A 26,622-nucleotide genomic window follows, 5' to 3' on the forward strand; every position below is an offset into this window, starting at 1 on the left:
GGCTCCAGAATTCATTGTTCCTTCTATTGATACTGAAGAAGAAGCTTCCACCTAGAGGTGTGTGGGTATATGTGTGTGTGTGCGCGTGTGTGTGTGTGTGTGTGTGTGTTTGTGTGTGTGTGTACATACATGCACGTGTTCCTTCATCTCATGGTACAGAGATCTCCTAGTGAAGGAGAGAATCTGGAAATGCATCATTGGTGTAGTCAGCAGGACAAGCCATGATCACTGCTTTTTTACTTCTGAATAAACTGTTTCTGTGGATCTTGGAGATGGGGAGGCTGAAGTTGGTGGTTTGGGTGTCTGGCCGTTGATGTTCAGGACGGTGTATGCCACTTCTTCCACCTGAAAGTATGAGTGTTGGTCAGTGACACCCGTCGCACAGGTCAGAACCTCACCTTGCTGGTGATCTAGCACCACTGTGCTGTGGCCTCTGTGCCGGGTGAGCCATGGGAGAGGACACCCGTCACTCACTGTCTGATGTGTGGTCACTAGAGGAGACAGGTCGAGGAACAGGTGAGACAGCCATGGGGACAGAGCTGGAATGAACAGTGACATCCAGATGGGCCACAGAACAGTGCGCGAGGATGTGGACCATCCTGATCGCCACTGCTCTTTGTTGGGAAGTGAGAGCAAAGTGTGTTTACGGGGTGAGGGTGATTGTGAAGTCACTTAGCTTGCCTGTTGCTTACGAGTGTGTTCAACCTGCGAGAGTTCACACTGTGAAAGTGTCCTTATGATTTACAGCACTCCCGTCTATGCATGTACTTGGTTGAAAGGTTGAAATGATAAAATTTTGGTAAAATTGTTATATAAGTAGAAACAGGGTCTCAGACCCATTAGAATGGAATCCATCCTTTTTATGGTCAGAGCAGGTTCAGATTGGAAGAAAAAGATGTGCTGTTGTCTCTGTGTGCACAGTGCTGTGCATGTATCAACTTGTTTATTCCCTTGAGTCTCTTTTCTGAGGTGAGCAGAATGCCCATTTCACAGGTGACAGGACAGAGGATCAAAACGTTAAAGTTCCTTGTCAAGGACCACATCTAGGAATCATGGTCAGGAATTAAGCACGGGGGGGGGGGGGTGTTTCCAAACACTCACTGTTGCATTAGATTCTTGGAGCTCATTAAACCAATCTTTGCTGCAGCACTAAGGAATGCAAACCCAAACTGAATTTCAGTTATGTCTCCAAGAATACCTCATTCTCAGCCTGGTGTGGTGGCACACATTTGTCATCCCAGCACATGAGAGGCTAAGGCAGGAGGATGGTCACTAGTTCAAGGCCAGCCTGGGTTACATAGTTCAAGGGTAGCCAGGCTGTTCAGTGAGACCCTCTCTCAACAAACAAGCACACAAACCAAAACAATACAGACAGCGCACATTCTTCAGAGACATTTCCATGAGCAAACAGTCAGTGAAATTGGCAGTGCTTACCTTGTTAGGAGAGTTGTCAGAGGGGCTAGATCTAGGGGAGCAAGAGAGAGTTGTCAGTGCACAGAAGTGCAAAGCTGACTTAAGGTGTCCTGACTTTTGACAGGTAGCAGGGGTTGCAGGGAGAGGTGGCCATGGTCAGTTCAGGAATTAGCTTCCCTCAGAGGCCGCTCAGATCCACTGTGTTAGTATCAGAGGAGGAGCAGGACAGAGCCTTCTGTTTGCCCAGTTCACAGGATGCCCAGAGGTGATTCTCAGCAGCATGCTCCAGTGGCAGGGGGAACATAGAGGCCACAGCACCCAGATATTCCATAAGACAAAGAAAGTCTCCCAAGGGAGATGTCTACGTCTATAATCGAGGCAGGAAGGAAGGCATCAGGAGACCCCTGGAAATGTGACTTCTTTAGGCCTGCCTAGCCTGGTGGAAGGAGCTTCTCAGGGCTCTCTCAGGCAACTCCTCTGTAGTTAGGAAGGGTATGATTTATGGGATCCTCAGTGCAGGGAAGTGCAGATCCCTTCTGCAAACATGCAGAAAGGAAGGTGTGGTCTTTGGGCCCAGGATCCCCTGGCAGAGCAGTGGCAGAAAGCCAGTTCTCATTCTGTGAGCGGCTTTACTTACTGTGGTTGGAGGCTGGGGATTTGTGCTCTGTGAGATCGCGCTGGTCAGTTCCCCTAAATAAATATTAGACACTGTAACCACTCTTCCCACACACAGGGCCTTTGCTCCTGGAGTCGGGGAGGACGCTGTGGGCAGCTCATTCCTGGGCTCCTTGCTGTCACTGAAGCTCCATCACCCCATTCTTGGCACTGCCTTCCCTCCTGAGGTCTCGTTCCTTAATCTAGGTGTGATCCCTGCTACTGGTGTCCTTTGTCTTTGCTGGACTCCAAATCTGCTCTACTTTGTCCCCTGGTGCTGGGACCACAGCCAGGACTGGCGCTTTACTGCTGAGCTGTATTCCTGGTGTGTAACTCTCTTGTCTTTGATGCTTTGCACCTGTCTGACATTAACACCTGCCCTGTTCTGTTTTCTAAGGATGGTTCTTTTTTAATATTCATTTTCTTTCTCTCTACTTTCTTTCTTTCTGTTTTTTTTTTTGGGGGGGGGTTGAGACAGAGTTTCTCTTTGTAGCCCTGTCCTGGAACTCGCTCTGTGGAACAGGCTGGTCTACAGATCTGCCTGCCTGTACCTCTTGAGTACTGGGATTAACAGCACGCTCCACCACTGCCCGGCTTTTTTCTACTAATTTTCTTGATCAAGAGGACTTTAATGCTTCTGTTACTTCATCTTAGGGTCCCTTCTCCCTCTAACTCCCTTCTCTCCTGCTGCTGCTGTGGTCAGTGGGACATGTGACCTGCATCTTCCTGCTGCTCTTTGGATTCCCTCACTTTCCTTTCCTTTTTTCTTGTCCCTTGACTTCCTGTCTGAAGAATAAAGGTATAATTCAATCTTTTCCTTATCTATGTGGGAATGGAGTCCAAGATACAGGAGGACAGGGAACATGAAGACAGGGAGGCTGAACCCACAGGGTCAGTGCTGAGAAGCAGAGAGTTTGCAGGGGGGCAAAGTGATCCAGCTCAGAGGCAGAGGGAGAGAAGTCCTTGCCCACTCCCAAGCATTACACTAAGAGTTGGAGAACACAAAAGAGGAAAGACTGTCCTACCCGATTTCTTCTTGAAACAAAAAAATATGCCAGGGCTGCGATCAGAGTCACCCCAGCCACAGATCCAATGATGATGCCAGCAATGGCACCCCCCGAGAGGCCAGAACTCTCTTGTGCTGGGTCAGCTGTCAGGGAAAGAAAGACAAGAAGGAATGAAGAAAAATGTTTTCCAGTGGTGTGCCGGGGAATTCTTAACATGAGATGATTTCTGTTCACCCTCTTGGGGAATGTGTTTTCTGTGGGAAGGTGAAGTGTGAGTTGAAGTGATGGTCTTCTAGCAAGTGTCTCAGCTGTGGCAGCCGTGAATAAGTGGTCACTTGTGGCGCCAGGTTCCCCGCTGCCTGGAAAGGAATTTCTACAGCGCCAGGTTCCTCCCTCTTGGGAGGGAAGTTCTTTACTGGGGCCCTAGTATATTAGTTTGGCAAAAAGCTGAATAAAGTGGCATTCGGCTCCTGACAAATGATCCTGGTCTCTTGTGTGTGTTCTTTCAGTCACCAGGCCTTTGCCCAAACTCGCGTAAGGTACGGTGGCGCACGAATCATACCGAGAGGATAACACAGAATCGGGTGTTACACTCTCCATAGATACCATGGTTTCTGCAGGGGTAGGAAGGCCAGGCAGACTCTGTAAGACACTGTCTTACCCTTGGTGACTGTGGGGAACTGAGTCTCAACCTTGTTGGAACTGCACCGCGATCTAAGACGTGCCTCCTTCTCTGCCTCCACAGGGATCATATCTGCATGGTGCCTGAGGGCTATCTCAGGCTCACTTTCACAAAGTATATCCCCCACTTGCTCATCTGAGCCCATCATGACCACATCTTGGAGGATGAAAACTAGTAACTTACCAGGTTTGGAATTTTGCATCAGACACCCCCTCCTTTTTCCCTCCCATATTTATTTGTTACCATGCTATAGGGGTTTCACTTCTTGGATAACATGGGACTCCCCACATCCCTCATGTAATAAACCTTCCTCACCTCTTTACCCCTTGTTGTAGCCATCTGAGGCTCCACCCTCACCAGTTTGCTCAGCGTGATTATTAATGCTAACGTTGGCCATTGTAGTATGGCATTTATGATGTGGCTGGCCCTGTATTGGTATCTGGTTTCATCTATATGATGAGTCTGTCGCACAGAAATTATTTCCATTTAAAGGATGAAAAAACTGAGGCTTACAGTGGTTTGTAAAAAGTACTTGAATCTGTATGGTTGATCAGAGACAGACCTGGCTACCTGACTTCACGGCCAACACGAGTGCTAGGAATAATTGCAGCTAGCATTTATTTCACTTTCTCAGTGTGTGATATTTTGCCAAAAAGGTTATTTGATTATTATATTAAGTCCTTAAAAATTATTCTGAGGGATGGATGGTGGTGGCGCATACCTTAAATACTCAGGAGGCAGAGATAAGCAGATCTGTGAGTTCGAGGCCAGCCTGGTCTAAAGAGACAGTTCCAGGACAGGCTCCAAAGCTACACAGAAATCTTATCTTGCGTTATGAAATAAATAAATAAAGTAAAATCCCCCAAACCAAAAACTTACTAGAAGGTAGGTGAAGGATATGATGCAACCTAGAACCCTAGCATCAGAGGCTGAGGCAGGAGGATTGTGAGTTCGAGGTGTGTCTGGGTTATGTAATAAGATCTTTGCCTCCCTAAAAGCTCCCCCAAGCTAGTGGTGGGAGGGAAATAAAGAATAGACTGAGGATGAACAAACAGTACCGGTAGAGAAAGCTGATGCACCAGATGTTGGCTCTTCAAAAATGCTTAGCAATATTGCCAGCCCTTTCCCACATTAACTTTGGATAAAAGAGATGACTATCACTAAAATTTAAGGCCTACCATCCATTCTGAAGGATAACAACAATTTCAAGAACACTCAATAGTTATGAGCTAACTGTTGGGGGGCTAAGATACATCTCCCAAATTCCTGGAAACCCGGATGCTTTAGAGACAGAAAGAAATAAAATTGAATAAATGTATAACTAGCAGGATTGAATGAAAACATTTGACAACATTTCACAGACTTAATGGCAGAAATACTGACACTGGGTAGAAGTCCAGCTTAGTCTAACAAAGGCCACACGTGGAAACCCATAGCCAGCATCATATTCCATGGGACACTGGCAGCTTTCTCTCTGAGATCAGGAAGCGCACAGGATGCTGCTGTGACCACTTCTGTTCAAGAGACTCTTAGGACACACACCACACAGAACCATCAGGCTAGACAATGAAATAAAAGGTGCCCGATTATAAAGTGGTAAAATACACATCTGAGATGACACGAGCTTGATTGTATAAAATCCTTAACCTTCTACAGAAAGTCTCAGAACTAAATGAGCAAAACTAGCAAAATTGTTGGGTAACAAAGTGAATGTGCCCAGACGAGCTGTATCTCTGCATACTAATATTGACCATGAACAGTTAGATTTCCTTTTCTTCCTGTCAGTAGTGGCGCTTGAACCTAAGGCCTCATGCATGCTAGGCAAGAGTTCAGTTACTGAGCAAGAGCCCCAGTCTTAACATTGGACAACTGGACAGGAAATCAAGAAAGTATTTTACTTATGAGCTCACCAAAAAAGGACAAAATACTTAGAATTGACTCCATCAAAGAGATAAAAAACTTGCGCCCAGAAAACTACCAAATAAGAGATGATGAAAGAAGACAAGGAATGAAAGTCAGTGCGGTTGATGGGTGGTAAAACTTCATCTCATTATTGCTGTTTTGCAGTCCTGGGGATTGAACCCCGGGCCTTGTGCATGGTGAATGATGCTCTATTGTTGAACTATAGGCCAAGCTATGCCTTTTATCTTGATTTTGAAACAGGACATCACTAAATTAATCAGGCTGGACTTAAACTGGCTATGTCAGACACCCTTAGAGCTATGGTACTCCTGCTTCAGTTTCTTGAGTGGCTGGAATTATCGGCATGAGTCAGCTTGCCTGAAAGCCCCCCCTTTTTTCAGTAGATGATAATATTACTGAAAGTAGTTTATCAGCTCTTTGTACATCAGATCAAAATTCCAGTGGCATCTTATACAGAAATAGAAAATCCATTCTAGCTGTCCTGGAGCTCACTACATAGACGAGGCTGACCTCAAGCTCTCAGAGATCCACCTGTCTACCCCCAAGAGTTGGGGTTAGAGGTGTCTTAAAAGTATCTTGACAAAAACAAACAAAGTTGCGAGACTTCCTTGGTGATTTCATAATTTTAGTACAGAGCTTCAATAATCAAAATATAAAATAAAGGCAGACATACAGATCAGTGAAGTAGAGTTGGAAAGCCCAGAACTGCTCATGCACACTGGCCAATGATTAGATTAAAGACTAGTTGTTACTATGAATGTGTTTATGGGGCACAGTTTTTGCACATATATTATAATGTGTTGTTAGTCCCAAGCATTTAGCACATCCATCACTTCATTTGCCATTTTCACGTTTGTTAAGGACATTCGTCTCTCCTGGCTCCTTTGAATTGGTCAGTGTCACACAGGGTTGTCCTGCTGAGTTACAGAACTTGGAAGACGTTCTCACTGTCCAACTGCACCTCTGTGACCAGATGAGTTTTGACCAGGCTGCTAAGGTTGTTCAATGATGGAAGAATGATCTTTTAAACAAGAGATGTTGGGGAAATGAGATATCCAGGCAAAAGAGTGAAGTTAAGCCTTCAGCTAACATCATACAAAAGTCAACTCTAAATGGGTCAAAGACCTAAAATGGATCAGAGCTGAAATCCACCAGACTTTCAGGAGACAGGGTGAAAGCGTCTTGAAACTGGGCTTGGCCTGGTTTCTTTGTTATGATGCCAGATGCATAGGCAGTAACAAAATAGATAAATTAGATTTTAGCAAAATTGAAAGTATTTGTGCATCAGATGATGTTATCAGTCATGTGACCCAGCGGATCTTTGAGACATTTTTCACAATAATCAAGGACTAAATGTCTATCCATGGATTAGTAAGTAAAGAGAATGTGATGTCTATTCTCATGGCTGTGCTGTTAAACATTTCAAAACAAGGTGGTTCTGTCAGTGCGGTTATGTGTAAGATCCTAGAGTACATGATGCTGAGTGAGATAAACCCTACACAGAAAGACAGTACATGATCTCTTTCAGGAGAATCTCACAATCTCTGTGGACAGAGAGAGAAGAATGAAGGTTACCAGAGACTGAGTGGCAGCAGGAGGGAATGGGGAGTTGCTGACCAAAAGCACAAGGATTCAGACAGAGCAGAGGGTTAAGTTTTGAGAGGTATGACACAGCAGACAGATTATAGTCCACTATAATGGATTGCAAAGAAATGAACAATAAATTTCAAATGTCTTAGCATAGAAGGATAAGGGAAGTAACAGATATGTTAATTAAGTTGAATTAATCCTTCCAAACTGTATCTAGATATTGTTTCTCTTAAACATATTCTGTTATGACATCAATTTAAAAGCCATTAGTAACAATAAACTAAGAAATATACCAGGAAGTGAAAAGTCCACTTCAGAATGGCAGAAAATACTTGTAAATAAACCATCTGACAAGTGGCTGATGTTCAGAGTGTGTAAGTAACTCCAGCATAGCAAATGGAGAAACAAAAGCAAAAAACCCAGCTGAAATACAGAGGACAAGAGTAGGAAGGAACGAACTTGATAGAAAGTGTGTGCATGGCCAAGAAGCACACGGAAAGAGGCTCCACTTCACTTCTCAGTCACTGACCAAAGGAAATCAAAGTCGCAATAGAGCACCACCCACATCTTTTAGGATGCATACCATTAAAATCACAGACAGGAAGCAAGAGCTTTGGAGTATATAAAGAAATTAGAGCTCTGGGGCATCGCGCAATGGGAGGGTAAAATGTAACCATGAGCACAGCTCTGTGGCTCCTCAAAAGAGTAGAGAATTGCAGTCAACTCAGTAACTGAATCCAGGATTGTAGGGGGTGGGATAGATTACAAAGTTTTGGAAACAGACAATGATGGTATTTACACAACAATATGAATATACCTTCTACCACTGAGCTGTACATTTCAGAACTCTACAATGACATATCTAAAAATTAAAGATGATTTTCTATGTATGGGTATTTTGCCTTATATATCTTTGCACCACATGCACACTTCGTACCTGAGGAGGACAATAGAGGGTACTGAATTTCTTGAAACTCAGTTACAGACAGGAATATGCTACCATGTGGGTGCTGGGAATTGAACCTGTCCTTTGAAAGAGCAGCTAGTGCTCTTAATTGTTGAGTCATCTCTCCAGTCTACATGTGTGTGTATACACACACACACACACACACACATACGTATACACAGACACACATTACACAACACCAAAAAAAGTTAATGGAAAAAGAGTCTTGTGCAAGGAGGTCATGGTGTAAATGTCAGCATGAGGATCAGAAGCTGAGTATATGGGCCAACAAGATGGGCCATCTGGTAAGAGAGCCTGCCATACTCCCCGCCTCCCAAAGTATCCACTCCAAATGTCACACATAAATCAATGTACAAACAAATTTTGTCTGGTGAAATGCCTTAGCAGATAAAGGACTTGCTCACCCACATTAGTTCAGTTCTCAGTCCCTGAAGAATTGGCTTCCACAAATTGCCTTCTGACCTCCACTCATGGGCATGAAACATGCACACGAAATGGATAAGTATGCAAATATAGTATGACTCAATACAGGTCCTTGCTATCTATGGATTTTATATTTATGGCTCAAACAAAACTTGGAAGCAAAGTACTTAGAAACAATATGTCTACAGTGAAAAGTATATTGTTTCCTCCTGTCCCTGTCCCTTACTGAACACAATAAGACCAGTGTCTTCAGTATTCTTATTAGGTGTTAAGAAATAATTGAAAGAAGATTTGAATGTATGGGAGGGTTGTAGAGTAACATGAATATTTTACTACATTCTGAGGGTTGACTGTGTGCTTGACTTAGACCCTAAATTCTTAATCACTTTGAATTTATATTGCTGTATTGATCAATCTATTGTTGGTGTTATCATTGACAGGGTCTCAAAATGTAACCTGGGCTGACCTTATGCTTCTATTCCGTCTGCTTCATGCTCTTTCTCTCTCTCTCTCTCTCTCTCTCTCTCTCTCTCTCTCTCTCTCTCCTCTCTCTCTCTCTCTTTCTCTCTCCCCACAGGGTCTCACTATGCAGCCCTGGCTAACCTGGAATGCACTAGAAAGACCAGGGCAAGTGGGAACTCATAGACATCTACCTGTCTCCGCCTCTGGTGTGCTGGCTGGGGTTCAAGGTGTGCAGCATCATGCTCAGCTTGTGTGGTGTTTATCATGAGATTAACATGCATCCATCACTAAGCTGAATGTATTTGAATCTTTAGCTACGTTTTTCTTCTGATGACTTTTTACCCATTTTGCACAACGCTGATAAAGAATGTAACCCACCCACAACACTATGGGGTAAGAAGTTAGGGGAGTCACTCACCTATTATGTCCAGCTGGATGGGGTCACTCCACTTGAAACTGGCTAGATTGGAGGCCACACACCGATACTTCCCGGAATCGGCCCTCCTGACAGGGTCTATGCTGAGGGTTTTGTTGTTCAGTAATAGCTTCATCCTACGTGTAATCCTCAGATTCTGGCCATTGAAGATCCAACGAATGGAGATCCCAGTATCGTTTGAGGAGCAGGTCAGGAACACAGAGACCCTATTTTGTACTTTGAAGTTGTTGATTAGGATGATTGGCTTAGTCACTGGCTCTGTAGATAAACAGTGGAGGGGACAGCTGAGAGTCCTTCATCCTCAGAGATCTCAGCCAGCTCACAGGGCACACAGAATGACATGGCCCTCTGGAAGATCACATGTTTGGGTTCAAGATACAATTTTTAAAGAGACTGCTGAATCTTCCTTCTAACCAGATCACCCACAGTGACTCTTGACTCAGGGTATATGTGCAGGTTCCACACTAAGAGCCCCTTCAGCCCACATGACCACAAATCTCATGGTGGAAGAATGTTTTGCCCATTGATTTTTGTGTAAATTCTTGCTAATACTTTTTGTGAGTGTGAACAGTTAGGTACCTCCATTATAAAATAGCCTTCTGTTTCTTTTTTATTAAATAATGTGTCATGGGGTTCGGATGGCCCAGCTAATCTTAAAGGTGTTGAAGCCTACACTTCTGGGCTTGGTGAAATCCCAAACTAAGAAATTTCTATTTGAGCTGGGCAGTGGTGGCAAATGCCTTTAACCCCAGCACTCAGAAGGCAGAGGCAGGTGAAACTCTGTGAGTTCAAGTTCAGTCTGGCCTACATAGTGAGTTCCAGGCAGGCACTAAAGTTACACAGAGAAACCCTGTCTCGAAAAACCAAAATAGATTTATGGACCCACTGCTGGAGATAAATGTGCTTTGACCAAGATGAGAACCTGTGGATTGCTTCCAGACCAATATGGTTTCATGGAACAAGACCTCCTGAAATGTTGCCTTGAATACCCCTCAATAACACACCCCTCAACCTGTTCACCTGTGAGCTCATTGTAACCCTGGAACATTGATTGCTCCAATACTGAGGGGAGCTGGGAGGTAAGTCAACAGCCACAGGGCCGGACAGCCAGAAGCCCCATTCTCTGGGACTTCCCCAATGGGACAAAGCCCAGGGGCCTCTCCCTAACTCTCTTGTATTTTTCAGTCAGCCAGCACGGAGTATTCTTGTGGTTGGGCTATCCCCCAACCCACCCCTCCCCACACCTGCCTTTTTGCCTGTGAGCTCAGTGGAACCCTGGAATGCAGATTGCTTCAATACTGAGGATACCTGGGAGCTTGCTCCTATACTGCAGAGACCTAAGAAACAGCCACAGGATATTGGACAAAGCATTGGACAAAGACACCAAGACACTGCCAGCCTCATTTGAAAGAAGAGATGGGTAGGTGCCAATACAAAAATTCCTCCAACATCCTAAAAAGCAACATGTAACACCAGAACCCATCAGACACACAAAAGGAAGACTTGATCATCCTAACCCAGAATAAGTAGAAGAAAACAACGTTAAACGTAGCTTTATGAAAATGATGAAGACCTTTAAAGAGGAAGTGAAAAACTCCCTTAAAGAAATGGAAGAGAAGAAAAAAAATTGGAAAAAATTAACAAATCCCTCAAAGAAACCCCCCAAAAAACCAAGAAAAAACAAGCAAACAGGTGATGGAAACTTGGATACTGAAATAAAGGTATTAAAGAAAACCCAAACAGAGGGAATTCTGAAGATAGAAAATCTGAGTAAATGAATAGGAATGACAGAGACAACTATAACCAACAGAATACAAGAGATAGAAGAAAGAATTTTAGGTGCTGACGATACTATAGAGGAAATAGATTCATTGGTTAAAGAAAAAATTAAGTCCAACAAATTCTTAACACAAAACATTCAGGAAATCTGGGACACCATAAGACAAAACCTAAGAATAATAGGGGTATAATAAGGAGAAAAGTTCCAGCTCAAAGGCACAGAATATATATTTAAAAAAATCATATAAGAAAACTTTCCCAACCTAAAGAAGGATATCCCTGTGAAGGTACAAGAAGCTTACAGAACACCAAATAGACTGGATCAAAAAAAATCCCCTTGCTATATAATAATCAAAACACAAAACATACAGAACAAAGAAAGAATACTGAGAGTTGCAAAGGAAAAAGGTCATGTAACATATAAAGGTAAACCTATCAGAATCGCACCTAACTTCTCAATGGAAACCATGAAAGCCAGAAGGTCCTGGATATATGTACTGCAGACACTATAGAGACCATGGATGCAAGCCCAGACTACTATATCCAGCAAAGCTTCTATTCACCATTGAAGGAGAAACAAGATATTCCATGCCAAAACAGATTTAAACAATACGTATCCACAAACCCAGCCTTACAGAAAGTACTAGAAGGAAATCCTCAACCCAAGGAAGCTAACTATACCCACAATAACACAGACATCTGGTAACCCCCACCAGTATAACTCAAAGAAGGGACACACACAAATACTACTACTGAAAAATAGCCAGAGCTAACAACCAGTGGCCATTAATATTGCTTAATATCAATGGACTCAATTCACCTATGAAAAGACACAGGCTAGGAGAATGGATATGTAAACAGGATTCAGCATTCTGTTGTTTACAAGAAACACACTACAACCTCAAAGACAGACACTACCTCAGAGTAAAGGCTTGGGAAAAGGTTTTCCAATCAAGCGGACCTAAAAAATAGGTGGGTGTGGCTATCCGAATATCTAACAACATTGATTTCAAACTAAAATCAATTAGAAGAGATGGAGAAGGACACTTTATACTCATGACAGGGACAATTCATCAAGACGAAGTCTCAATCCTGAATAACTATGCCCCTAATATAAGGGCACCCACATATGTAAAAGTAACATTATTAAAACTTAAATCTCACATCAAACCCCACACACTAATAGTAGGAGATTTCAACACTCCTCTCTCACCAGGTCAACCAGACAGAAACTTAACAGAGAAATAAGAGAACTAACAGATGTCATGAATCAAAAGGCCTTAACAGACATCTATAGAACATTCCACCCAAACAAAAAAGAATATACCTTCTTCTCAGAACCTCATGGAACCTTCTCTAAAATTGATCACATACTCAGTAACAAAACAAACCTCCACAGATATGAAAAAAATTGGAGTAACCTCCTGTGTCTTATTGGATAACCATGGAGTAACATTAAAATTTAACAACAATATTACACCCAGAAAGCTTACAAAATCATGGAAACTGAACAATCAACTACTGAACCGGTCATGAAAGAAATAAGGAAAGAAATTAAAGTCTTCTTTGAATACAATGAAAATTAAGGTACAACATATCCAAACCTATGGGACATGATGAAAGCAGTGCTAAGAGGAAAGTCCATAGCACTAAGGGCTCACCTGAAAGCTCTAGAACAAAAAGAAGCAGACTTACCCAGGAGGAGTACAAGACAGGAAATAGTCAAATTGAGGGCTGAAATCAACAAAATAGAAACACAAAAAATATACAAAGAATCAATGAAACAAAAAGCTGGTTCTTTGAGAAAAATCAACAAGATTGACAAACCCTTATCCAAAGTAATCAAAAGGCAGAGAGAGAACATCCAAATTAATAAAATCAGAAATGAAAAGGGGGACACAAGAACAGACAATGCCTCTGAATTGAGGAAATTCAGAGAATCATTAGGTCCTACTACAAAAAGCCTGTATGCCACAAAATTGGAAAATGTAAAAAAATGGACAATTTTTAAGATAGATACCATATTCCAAAATTAAATCAAGACCAGGTGAGCAATCCAAATAACCTATAAACCATGGGGAGATTGAAGCTGTCACCAAAAACCTCCCAACCAATAAAAACCCAGGCCCATATGGCTTTAGTACAGAATTCTACCAGAACTTTCAAGAAGAGCTAATACCTATACTTTTCAAAGTGTTCCACATAATAGAAACAGAAGGATCTTTGACAAATTTTTTAATGTGGTTACAGTTACCTTGATACCAAAACCACACAAAGACTCAACCAAAGAAGAGAATTACAGACAAATCTCACTCATGAACATCGATGCAAAAATTCTGAATAAAATACTGGCAAACTGAATCGAAGAACACATAAAATAATATCCTTAATGGCCAAGTAGGCTTCATTTCAGAGATGCAAGACTGGTTCAACATACAGAAATCTATCAATGTAATCCATCATATGAATAAGCTGAAATAAAAAAAATACGATCATTTTATTAGATGCTGAAAAAACATTTGATAAAATTCAACACCCCTTCATAATAAAGGACTTGAAGAGATTAGGGATACAAGGATCATATCTAAATATAATAAAAGAAATATACAGCAAACATACAGCTAACATCAAATTAAATGGAGAGAAACTCAAAGCGATTCCACTAAAATCAGAAACAAGACAAGGTTGTCCACTCTCTCCATATCTCTTCAACATAGTTCTTGAAGTTTTAGCAGTAGCAATAAGACAACATAAGGAGAATAAGGAGATTCAAATTGGAAAAGAAGAAGTCAAACTTTTGTTATTTGCAGATGATATGATAGTGTACATAAGTAGCTCCATAAACTCTACCAGAGAACTCCTACAGCTGACAAATACCTTCAGTGATGTGACAGGATACAAGATCAACTCAAAAAAGAAATCAATAGCCCTCCTATACACAAAAGATAAAGAGGTTGAGAGGGAAATCAGAGAAACATCACCTTTCACAATAGCCACAAATAATATAAAATATCTTGGGGTAACACAAACCTAGAACCTAGGAAGAGAAAGACCTATTTGACAACAATTTTAAGTCTTTGAAGAAATAAATTGAAGACGACACCAGAAAATGGAAAGATCACCCATGCTCTTGGATAGGAAGGATCAACATAGTAAAATGGCAATCCTAGTGAAAGCAATCTATAGATTCAATGCAATCCCCATTAAAATCCCAGCAAAATTCTTTGCAGAACTTTAAAGAGCAATAATCAACTTCATATGGAAAAACAAAACATCCAGGATAGCCAAAACAATCCTATACAATAAAGGAACTTCCAGAGGCATTACTATCCCTCACATCAAACTCTATTACAGAGCTACAGTAATCAGAACAGCTTGGTATTGGCATAAAAACATAGATGTTGACCAATGGAATCTAATTGAAGACCCGGATATTAATCCACATACCCATGAACACCTAATTTTTGACAAAGAAATTAAAATTATACAATGGGAAAAAGAAAGTATCTTCAACAAATGGTGCCGGCATAACTGGATGCCAACCTGTAGAAGTGCGGGAGAATTGTCTGTAATCTGTCAATCATGTTTTAAATAAACGCTGATTGACCAGGCAGGAAGTATAGGTGGGAAAACCAGACAGGAAGTAGAAGTGATACAATGAGAACAGGAGAATTCTGGGAAGGAGGAAGCCCTTTCCTCCCACTCCTGCCCAGATCACCGAAGCAGCAGGATGTGATCTGCCCCACTGAAAAAAGTACTGAGTCACATGGCTAACATAGATCAGAATAATGGGTTAATATAAGTTACAAGATCTAATAAGAAACCTGACCTAATGGGCCAATCAGCTTTATAACTTATAGAGATCTCTGTGTGATTTTCTTTCGGGTTAAACAGCTGTGGGAACCGGGCAGAATAGAAAATCCCAACATGCAGGCCCCTTCATTTTACATAGAAGAATGAAAATAGATCCATATCTATCACCATGCACAAAACTCAAGTACAAATGGATTAAAGACCTCAATATAAATCTGACCACACTGATAGAAGAGAAAGTGGGAAGTAGCCTTCAATGCATGGGCACAGGAGACCACTTCCTAAATATAACCCCAACACCACAAACAACAAGAGCAACAATAAATAAACTGGACCTCCTCTAACTGAGAAGCTTCTGTAATGCAAAGGACACAGTCAATAAGACAAAAAGGCAACCTACTGATTGGGAGAAGATCTTCACCAACCCCACATCAGACAAAGGTCTGATCTCCAAAATATATAAAGAACTCAAGAAATTAGACTTTAAAATTTAAATAACCCAATTAAAAAGTTGTGTACTGACCTAAACAGAGAATTCTCAATAGAAAAAATTCAAATGGCCAAAAGAGCTATCAGGGAAATGCAAATCAAAACAACTCTGAGATACCATCTGACACCTATCAGAATGGCTAACATAAAAAACACCTGTGATAGCTTATGCTGGAGAGGATATGGAGTAAGGGGAACACTCATCCATTGCTGGTGGGAATGCAAACTTGTGCAACCACTTTGGAAATCATTATGGTGTTTTCTCAGAAAATTGGGAATCAATTTACCTCAGAATCCAGCAATACCACTCTCGGGAATGTACCCAAAAGATGCTCAATCATACTACAAAAGCATTTATTCAACTATGTTCATAGCAGCATTATATGTAATAGCCAGAACTTGGAAACAACCTAGATGTCCCTCAACTGAAGAATGACTAAAAAAAAAAAAAGTATGGCACATTTACAAATTAGAGTACTACTCAGTGGTAAAAAAACAATGACATCTTGAATTTTATATGCAAATGGATGGAATTAGAAAACACTATATGAATGAGGTAACCCAGAACCAAAAAAAAATGAATATGGTATGTACTCACTCATAAGTGGATACTTGCCATAAGTAAAGGACATTGAGCCTATAGTTCATAATCCTAGAGAAGCTAAGTATTAAGATGAACTCAAAGTAACACATATATAGACCCACTTGGGAATTGGTAACAGACAAGATTGCCTGACAAAATTAGGATCAAGGAGGTTGTGGGGTAAAAGGAAGGGGAGAAGGGGAGGGTTGAAGAGAACTTGAGGGAATGGGATAGTCCAGATAGAGGAAGGACAGATGTGAGAGCAAGGAAAGAGATATCTTGATTGAGGAAGCCATTATGGGGTTAGCAGGAGACCTGGTTCTAGAAACATTCCCAAGAATTCACAAGGATGACCCCAGCTAAGACCCTAAGCAATAGAGGAGAGGGTACCTGACTTGGCCTTTCCCTGTAGTCAGACTGATGATTATCTTAAATATCACCATAGACCCTTCGTCCAACAACAGATGCAAACAGAGGCAGAGAGCCACATCAGAGCACTGGACTGAGCTCCCAACGTCCAGTTGAAGAGTGGAAGGAGTGAGAATTTGAGTAAGAAGGTTCAAGACCATGAGGGGTTCACCTACTGAGACAGTTTGCCTGAGCTAATGGGAGCTCACCAACTCCAACTATACTGGGAGTGAATGAGCATGGGATCAAACTAGTCCTTTTGAATGTGGTTGACAGTTGGGGCAGACTGAGGGGCCGCTGACAGTGGCACTGGGAGTTTTCTCTACTGCATTTACTTGTTTTGGGATTCTATTCTCTTTGGATGCCTACCTTGTTCAACCTAGATGTATTAGGGAGGGCCTTGAACTTGCCACAGGATAGTGTGTCTTATTCCTCTCTTAGGACTGGAGCAGGGAGGGATGGAAGGGTGTGTGGAGGGAGTGGGAATTTGGATTGGTATTTTTAATGTAATAAAATAATAATAATAATAATAATAATAATAATAATATACACCCCTTAAAAATTACTTCACCCAATAAATAGCAGGAAGGAGTTTGGAGAGAAAAAAACTATGCCCATATTCCCAAATAGTGTCTATAAATGTTTGTTTATATTTAAAGGGGGATATGCTATTGAGGTCTGCATTGGCATGAATCTTGGTTTATTAATACAAATTTAAGGTCAATTTTGTTATATGTATATGTATTTCTGATCTTGATTAAGGTATTATGTTTGTGTAGCTCATTTAAAAATATAATGTATAATATTATACAATATAATGTATAACTTATATTAAGAAATATAAGTTAATAGATAATCATCTATAATAGTTATCTTGTAGTCATGTTAGTTAGATTTTCTAGATATATAGAATCAGATTTCAGTTAGATTGGTATTCTTCAAATCTTTCAGAAACCTTCAGGATATGGTATTTAAATGTTTTAAAAATTTACGACTTTTCATGACAGTGAGACACATTTGCTCCTGACAGCACCAATCACTTCTAGAGGAAGATGGGCATCGAAGAGTCTCCTTAGCCATTTGGGCAAGAAATTGCTCTTGCCTGGATTGCAAGACTAGAATATGCAGGAACAGCAGAGAGATGACTGCCGAACTTGCCTAAAGGTGAGATGGTTCTTCGGGGTTCCTGCTTCATAAAGAACAGAAAGAGTCTGCTAGACATTCTGTAGGACACAGAAAAATGTGACTGACAAACTGCCAGTATGGGCAGAACTGTCTTTGAAATTTCCTGCTTTGTGGAAAAGTCTGCTGGATACTGGGCCTGTAGGCTGAAGATGGATGCTCCAAAGAAACAGAACTTTGGGTGACTGTCCAGGTAACGAAATGTCTCTGTCATTTGTAGAGTTTTGGAAGTTGCTTACAATGTACTTCCTGTTTACTTATCTAATATTATATCCTTCTGGAGTCTTTGATGGAGTTAAATAATAGATAGATAGTTATACTTACAGTTTTCCTTAGTTCTGATAAAAGATAAAGTAATTAGAAATATTGTAACTGTAATTCTTGCTTGATACCTATTTAGTTATATGTAATTTTACTATGTTAAAGTTAAAACCTTCCTTTTTATTTAAACAGAAAAGGGGGAAGTGATGTGGGAGTACCCTCTGTGTACTCTGTTTGCCATTAATGAATAAACTGCCTTGGCCTGATAGGGCAGAGCTTAGGTAGGTGGAGAAGACAGAACTGAATGCTGGGAGAAGGAAAGAGTCAGAGAGATGCCATGGATCCACCACCAGAGATTGAAATGCTTTGCTGGTAAGCCACTGCCACGTGGTGATACACAGATTAATAGAAATGAGTTAAATTAAGATGTAAGACTTTGCTAATAAGAAGCTAGAGCTAATGGGCCAAGCAGTGATTTAATTAAAAAGAAAAAAAGAGAAAAGAAAGAAAAACCAAAATAAATAATAAATGAATAAAATAATTTCTGTTTGAAGAGAAATTTATTTCCTGTGGCAAGGAAATGGATTAAATACCCAGAGAAGACGTGAATGGTCACAGACTTGACCACAGTCTCCAGCTCTAATCCTCTATACTGATGTTTTTTTGGACAGGGAATCACTCTACAGTCCTAGCTAGCCTGGAACTTTTTATGTAGACCAGGCTGGCCTTAAACGGAAAGAGATCCAGTAGTGTCAGCCTCCCAACTGCTAGGACTAGGGTCCGCCATCCTTGGCTCTAACCACAGATATCTCTGGATTTTCCTTGTGCACTCCTCTGCATGGAGACTTGACAGAGCAGTCTCTGTTCTCCAAGCAGGTGTACTTCACTGTTCTCAGTGGTCACCTCCTGTGCTGGTGGCCAGATGCAGTTCAGAGCCAACTAACCTGAAGGCCTCCTTTCCACTTTCACATTCCTGACCTCAAGGACTCTTTGTACATCAATGACATTTTATTTTACTTTTTTTGTTTCTTTTCTTTCTTTTTTCTCTTTGTTTTGTTGAGGGAGGATCCCACTTGTAGGTTTGACTGACCTGGAATTTGTTTTGTAGACCAAGTTGGCCTTTACCTGCCTCTTCATCCATAGTACTGGTATTAAGGGTGTGTACCACCACACTCAGTGGACATTTGTTTTTGTTTTTCTAGACAGGGTTTCTCTGTGTAACAGCTTTAGCTGTCCTGGAAATAGCTCTCGTGGATTAGGCTGGCATTGAACTGACAGAGATGTGCCTGCCTCTGCCTCCCGAGGGTTGGGAATAAAGGCATGCCCCACTACTGCCCAGCTCAACATTTGTTTTTTAACACTTGAGAAGAGTGAGGGAGAGAGCATCATCAAGTTGTCAGTGACATGGTTTACCCTGAGTCAGAACCAGGATCCCAGGTGCCTTCTCCACGCTGTCTTCCCCTCCCATGGAGTCAGAGCTCAGCCAGTCACCCCTGAGACAGGAGCAGAGCTGGGAGCAGAGTTCTGAACTGCTGGTCTCCATCTGTGGGGAGGGAGTTTTCTCCTCACATTTGGGGGAAAACAATGTGAGCACAGTTGAAAGCCCTGGGTGTTCCTCTAAGTGATGGAAGTCATAAGAAGAAAATGGAGGGGACAGAAAGGGCTGTGTTAGTGACAGAAAGAAATCTTGACCTTAAAGGTCTTCTTCCCGTAGGAAGTCTCTCCCACAACCTGAGGTTTCCAAGGCTGGGAGAAGCTGCTCCTCACACTCCAAGCTTCATCCCTACAGCCAGGAAAGTCAGAGCAGCAGGAGAAGATCAGATATAGGGATGGAGCAGGATGCTCAGGAGAGAATGGAGTTTTGTTTGTTCCCATAGACATGGGCTGGAAATTAAATTCTTCTGTATTGTCCCAGAAAGCCAAAAGACTCCACTCCATACCTGGTGCTGATATTTCAGAGATCCACTTACCAAGGACTGTAATGTTCATGACTGTGGTCTTATTGAGGCCAGTGACAGAGTTATAGACGAAGCAGATATAGGATCCACTATTATTAGTAGTGATGTTGGGGATAAAGAGCCCTTGGGAGGATGAATGAATCTCTCCATTGACAAATCAATAGTACTGTGCAGGTGGGTTAGAGGCTGCTTGACAGGAGAGGCTGAGGTTTGTCCTTGATTGGAAATGAGCATTTGAAGGGAACATGATTGGGACATCTGGACCATCTGGAGCAAACACGATGTCACATGTGATGTCAGCAGAGGGAAGGGCAATCCTGGTCTGCAGAAGGCCACATTATCTCTCTGACCTATGCTATAACCTCAGCTGAGCAGGTCCCACCCAGAGCTGGGGTGCAGATCAGTAGAAGAGTATTCATGCAGCAGGCACAAGTCCTGATCCATCTCGAGCACAGCACACAAATATCCCCACTGCACACTCGCGTGTGCACTGAGCCTCAGTCTGAGCTGTCCCCTGTCTCCATCATCCCAAGTCTCTCTAGGTAGAAGTCCCTGAAGTCCATTCCAGCTCAGTGATGGGCTTGGCTACCGTGTACCTGGGCTGGGTCAGGAGGCCCTGGTCAGCCTAGGTATCTGTGTGGTGGGTTTGTGTCATCAACCCAAGGGGACTGAGTGTCCTAGTCCTAACCATTTGTATAGACAGATGTAGCCAGGATGAAGCAGACAATACTCACAGGTAATCAGAGTGAATGGGTCACTTCAGGCCTTGCTCACTGGGTTTTGGGTTTCACACTCGTATGGTCCTGTGTCAGTCCTCACAACACTGAGTAAAGTGAGAGTTCTTTTGTCCTCAGACAGCTTCAGCCTGTCACCTGCTGAGAGGCTTTGGCCATTTCTCCTCCACAGGTAGCTTGTATTCTCAGTCTTTGGATCACACGTTAATACTACTGATTCCTTACCCTCCACGGGATTGGAATTGTTGTTTGTGATGCTGGGCTTGGGTAGCAGTGCTGTGTGTGCAGACAACAGAGAGAAGGTTGCCCTGTGTGGTGGCTCTGATTCTTGCAAGGGCCTCTTTCAACAGAGATGGTCTCTGATCTCCCCACAAACCCAGATCCTTAAAGAATCAGGCAGGAAGCAAATTACAGGCAGATGGAGTAGCTTAGCGCTCAGAGACAATGGGGCCTCCTGTGCTGTGTATGGGAGAAGCAAGGGCTTTCCCAGGAGAGAATTGAGCTGCAGTGTGTGGTGATGGACAGACTTGAGACTTGGAATCAGAGACCTCATGTTATCTCCTGGTCCTCACTGACTCACTCTATGTCTTGGGACACAATGTGCGAGTCCCTCCAGTTGCCCTGACCTCCACTGCTCAGTGAGGACCAGCGCCCTCTAAGCCTTTGCTGCTCAGGGTTCTCCTACAGATAGGTCATGATTAGTCTTCTCATTGAGCTTCCCTGAGAACCTGACAGCCCATCAGAGATTACACACAGATCAGGATCTGGCTGCCATTCAGGTCAGCTGGGCCACTCTTGTCAGGAGTTTGATGTTGATTGACATGAATCAGGGAACCTTAAAAGAAGCCCAATTCTAAGAGATGGTCTAGAAGACTCAGGGGCACCTAATAAGGTCTTCACATTGGGAAGGCTGGAGATGTGGCTGTAGACAGATAGCTTGTGCCACCCATGGTCTACGTGACCCTGACTCCTCAGTCACTATGTTTCCTGTGTCTGTTTCCCTAGAACAGGACAGAGGGAAAATGATTGTTGCCTGCAAGTTAACCTGAAATGTGAGTAATGACCTGACCTTCCATCAAGCAGTTTCTCTTACTCTTTGACTGCAGGAAAAAATCCCTGGGCTGGACCCCTGGAGGCAAGGACCTGCCATTTGTACACTTTTCTCCCATCTCTTTAGGGCTCTCCACCTTCCTGGGAGATCTCAGAAAATCATCAAGACAGCTGGTTGGTTGCCTTTCATATCCCTCCACCTACGCTGAGCACACTGAGTCTCAGGAGGAGATGCCCAGGTGACCGGCCTCAGACATGGCTCTCACAGGCTGATGGTCAGCAGGCTACCAGCCTACAGTCAATCATTGTCCCCTGTCAGCTCCAACAGGAGGTCAAATTCCAACCCAGTCGATAAACTTCTCGGGATTCCTGGTCCAGTCTGGGACAGAGATCTGGAGCAAAGCTTCTGGTGTTCATTTCTCTGTGAGACTCTCATGATTTTCTCAGCTAGTCCCTGCCTGAGCCCTGAAGGGTCTTTCTGAAGGCCATGTTCATGATGAGCATCTAAGACCCTGGGCAGAGTCTGACAGCCTGGGCTGAGTTACCTCACCCCCTCTCTCTGAGGGTGGATTCCAGTGAGGGATCCTGATTTATTGCTGTTTCCTCCACTCTGTGTCCTTTACTAAAGGCTTGAGCCACACTGTGAGGATCATAACACAGTCATCCAGGACTGACAATTCTATGTGTGAAGTAGGATTAGGTCCACCCATGACCCAGAGGATACAGAGAATTACTTACGGTGGACATGGAACTGCACAGATAGTGTCTTAGGGTCAAAGTTTTGCATAACAATTTTCAACGTGTAGGCTCCGGTGTCATTCTGAGTGACGTTCTGGAAGAGCAGGGATCCATTGCGGTATATTGTCTCTCTGCCACTGTATGCAGGCCCTGTGCGATTCACATTAGTTGTCGTTATAAATCGTGCAATTTCTTTACTGATATCATCCTTTTCTCCCTTGTGCCAGTAAAAGACTCGGGGTGTCTCTCGCAGATTGTGGACACGTAGAAGAGCATTCGCCCCTTCAGCAACGTGGGGAGGAACTGCTTTCACAGAGACTTGGGCCGTGGTGGGAGAGCTCCAGTAGATCAAAAGTGAGGCTAAGAGGAAAGAGAGAAAAATCTATCAATATTAGATCTTTGCAATAGGTAGAAATTGAGACCTGAGTGTGTTCAACTCTCAGCCTTGGTGTGTGTGTCCTATAGGGAGAAGTTAACAGCATCACCCCCATTCCTCAGTACCCCTGAATCTTTCCACTGAATGAAAGTGTCTTCTCGGGTGTCTGCACAACTCACCCCTCACTCCCTCAGATCCCTGCTCACACTCAGAATCTTTGGTGAGTGTAGGCATGTCTTCTCTGACCTTCTTCTCTAAAGACTCCAGCCTTCATTTTCTGACCTTTCCCTGCTCTGTTCTTTCTGAAGTGATTGTTAACCTCTGATCCCACCTTCTAGATGTCCTTGCTGCTCTGTCTTCCTGCCCAGTAACACTAGGACTCTGTGAGGAGAACTGGTTTAATTTTTGTTTAAACCCCTCTGCCTGGAACAGGCTCAGACACCTATGAGCAAATCACTGCCCCAGCACCTGGGGTTTATTTGTGGATTCCTCTGGGTCGTGTGTATGAAATGACCCTGTTTACTGGCCCCAGTTTGAGTTTTATTTGAAGAGTCACCCTGACATAGTCGTGGGAGTCAGTCTTCAGGGTACAGAGGCCATTGCTGATAAACTTACAGTGTTGAACCCCTGAGTTTTTCCTCCCCACTTACCAATTCACATTCCCTGCAAGCTTCTTGTTGCTCTCAGGCTTCAAGCAGGAGTCTTATATCCCCTCTCAGACACATTCCCCTCCCAGAAGACCCCATCCAGTCTCTGAGCTCCCCTGCTGTCCACACCCCTGAGGAATGTCTCCTCACCTGCCAGCAGGAGTCCCCTCCAGGGTAGCTGCCCTTTGTGGAGAGGGGCTGAGGAGAGCTCCATGGTCTCTGCTGTGGCCTAGGCTCTTTCTCTGGAGAGGAGGTTTGCCTCTCAGGCTGCTGCCAAGTCTGGCTGCTCTGGTGTCTACTCTGCTTTTCTTTCCAGACCTGAGCCTCCTCCCAGAGGAGGACACCTCCTGGAGTCACATGGGCTGGGATGGAGTCTGTGTGTCAGTGCTGCCTCCCATCCTTCTATTCCATTCTCTTTCAGTGTTCTAGAACATGTTTGGAGCCACAGGCTGAGAAGTGTCCTGTGCCCCTAGAGAACAGCAGCTCACTCCAGAGCCTTGTCCCTGCACTACCATAGCCAGGAGTGTATTTCCTTGTGACACAAAAACCCAGCAGAGCCCAGTCTGCCCTGTGATCTCAATGCTCTGGGAAAGTGGGAGTTTCTCCAGGGAGGGAGTGGCAATTATCTCTAGGGGCTGGAAAAGGTCTGAGTGATGACTGGGGACTGACCGGATCCATGGTCACTGCTGTTACCAGTAAGGTGTCTGATCCAGGGATACAAGTTATCTCAGGGGTTCACATCCCTGCGTGCAGGAGGAGGTGACCTGTGTGTCCTAGAAAGAGGACTGTGCATTCCAGCTTCCTATGGAGAGCCCCAGGAAGACACCCCTCCCCCCAGCTTCCTGTGCTGTCTGAATGTGAATCAGGTCTGCCCATGCCCTCCCTGACCCTTCTTCTTTTTTTTTTTTTTCATTTAAGCACTGCCTGGCCCATTATCTCTAGAGAGTTACTGACTAACTCTCATATCTTGATATTAACCCATTTCTAATAATCTGTAGCACCACGAGGTGGTGGCTTACCGGAAAAGATTCAGCATGTCTGACCTGGTGGCTGGCTCCATGGCTTCTGCCTCATTGCCCTCTTCCCAGCATTCTGTTCTGTTTTCTCCGCCTACCTAATTTTCTGTCCTATCAAGGGGCCAAGGCAGTCTCTTTATTGACCAATGAAAATAACACAATAGACAGATAACCCTCCTCCATCATTTCCCCTTTTTCTGTTTAAACAAAAAAGAAAGGCTTTCATTTTAACATAGTAAAATTACACATAACAAAACAGTTATCAAGCATGAATTACAGTCACAATATTTATAACCATATCTTTATCATAATAATGGAAAACTATAACTACGACTATCCATTCTTTAACTCCATCAAAGACTCCAGAAGGATATATTACCTAAGTAAACAAGAAGTAAGCAACTTCCAAAACTCTAGAAATGACAGAGACATCTCGCTGCCTGGACAGTCACCCAAAGTTCCTCTGTATCGTTGGGGCACCCATCTTCGACCTTCAGGCCCATAGTATCCAGAGACATTTCCATGAAGCAGGAAATTTCAAAGGCAATTCAGTCACTATCTGCTGTGTCCTGCAGAATGTCTCGCAGACTCTTTCATGAATCAGGAACCCCGAAAGATCATCTCACCTTTAGGCAAGTTCAACAGTCCTCTCTCTGCGGGTTCTCTGTGTCCAGTTTACATAACAGTTCAGGCAAGAGCAGTTTCTTGCCCAAATGGCTAACCAACTCCATAAGGAGTCTCTTCGATGCCCATCTTCCTCTTGAAGTAGATTGGTGCTGCCAGGAGCAGATGTGTCTCATTGTCATGAAAAGTCCTAAGTTATTAAAACATTAAATGCCATGTTCTGTAGTCTTTGAAAGATATGAATGTCTATCTGAAATATATCTGTGCACTTCTAGAAAATCAAACTAACATTACTACAAGCTTGACTATTATCAATGATTATCCATTAACAACCTATATTTTTAATTATACATTACATTTTTAAATGAACTACACAATCACAATACCTCAATCAAGAACAGAAATATATATACATATAACAAAATTGACCTTAAAATCCATACCAATGAAATTATTCATATCTATATCATATCCCCCTTTAAATGTAAAAGAACATTTATAAACAATATTTGGGAATATGGATGTAGTTATTTCTCTCCAAACTTCTTCCTGCTGTATAGGGGCGCTATTAATCAGGTCTTTCATGGTAAAACCTGTCTGCCAGGTTCATCTCAGTTGGCAGTTGAGTGAAGTAATTTCTTGAGGGTATTCACAGCAACCTTTCAGGAGGACGTGGTCTATCATATCATATTGGGATAGAAGCAATCCACAGGGTCTCATCCTCTGTGAAAACAAAAGAAGGACCTCCTTTCCAAAGCATCATATTCTTAGACCCAAATTCTGAAGTCAAGGTATTTTCAAAATATCTATCTTGGATTAATTCTGCAGCATTTATAAGCAAATGTCTTTTGGCGACTGTTGCTCCTTCCTCAGCATTCAAACAATTAAAAGAGAGCATAATAGCATACAGTATCAAGATTCTCTGTTTATTTTCCATCTTTATGCAGCTTTATTTCAACCTCTATTTCTTTTATTTTCACTTTTACTTTTTGACACAGGTTCTCTGTATATCTTTGTCCTGGAATAACTCTGTAGACCAGGCTATCCTTGAACTCACAGAGATCTGTCTGTCTCTGCTCCCCAGTGCTGGGATTAAAGGCGTGTGCTACCACACCTTGAACTCAGAGATCCTTCTGTCTCTGCCTCCCAGGCATTGGGATTAAAGGTGTGTGCTACCACACCTTGAAGTCACAGAGGTCAATATGCCTCTACCTTCCGGGCATTGGGATTAAAGGTGTATACCACCACACATAACTACTCTCTTTATACTTTAAGAACTTTAACTTTTATCCTGCATTTATTTGTAACACACTATAAACCATTTAGAGGTTTTCTTCGTCTTTGAATCTCTCTTTACTGTATATCTCTCCTTTTTTCTGACCACATGAGCCTAAAACCATGGCTTTG

The 26,622-nt window shown here is 42.8% G+C and overlaps 1 protein-coding gene across 1 annotated transcript; it reads right to left on the bottom strand.

The window, feature by feature from the left end:
• Window positions 1–201: 201 nt before the first annotated feature.
• LOC146896008 (cell adhesion molecule CEACAM1-like) lies at window positions 202–23,948 on the bottom strand. The gene is made up of 6 exons (XM_087910339.1): window positions 23,726–23,948; window positions 22,553–22,912; window positions 9,540–9,815; window positions 3,093–3,217; window positions 1,435–1,563; window positions 202–345 (listed from the first exon to the last, which is right to left on the bottom strand). The coding sequence occupies exons 1-6, from the start codon at window positions 23,787–23,789 to the stop codon at window positions 226–228; spliced, it is 1,074 nt and encodes a 357-aa protein (XP_087766465.1). The 5' UTR covers window positions 23,790–23,948; the 3' UTR covers window positions 202–225.
• Between the last annotated feature and the right edge of the window lie 2,674 nt (window positions 23,949–26,622).

Source organism: Myodes glareolus, chromosome 1 (genome assembly GCF_982192425.1).
Source record: "Myodes glareolus chromosome 1, mMyoGla1.1, whole genome shotgun sequence".
Taxonomy (NCBI): Eukaryota; Metazoa; Chordata; class Mammalia; order Rodentia; family Cricetidae; genus Myodes; species Myodes glareolus.

What these genes read in the sequence shown, in the direction of transcription:
- LOC146896008 (XM_087910339.1), bottom strand. Translation starts at nt 23,789, where the DNA reads ATGGAGCTCTCCTCAGCCCCTCTCCACAAAGGGCAGCTACCCTGGAGG. An exon ending in GAGGGGACTCCTGCTGGCAG is followed by an intron (nt 22,913 to 23,725) that starts GTGAGGAGACAT and finishes CTTTCCTCTTAG; the next exon opens with CCTCACTTTTGATCTACTGG. An exon ending in CTGACAACTCTCCTAACAAG is followed by an intron (nt 346 to 1,434) that starts GTAAGCACTGCC and finishes TCATACTTTCAG; the next exon opens with GTGGAAGAAGTGGCATACAC.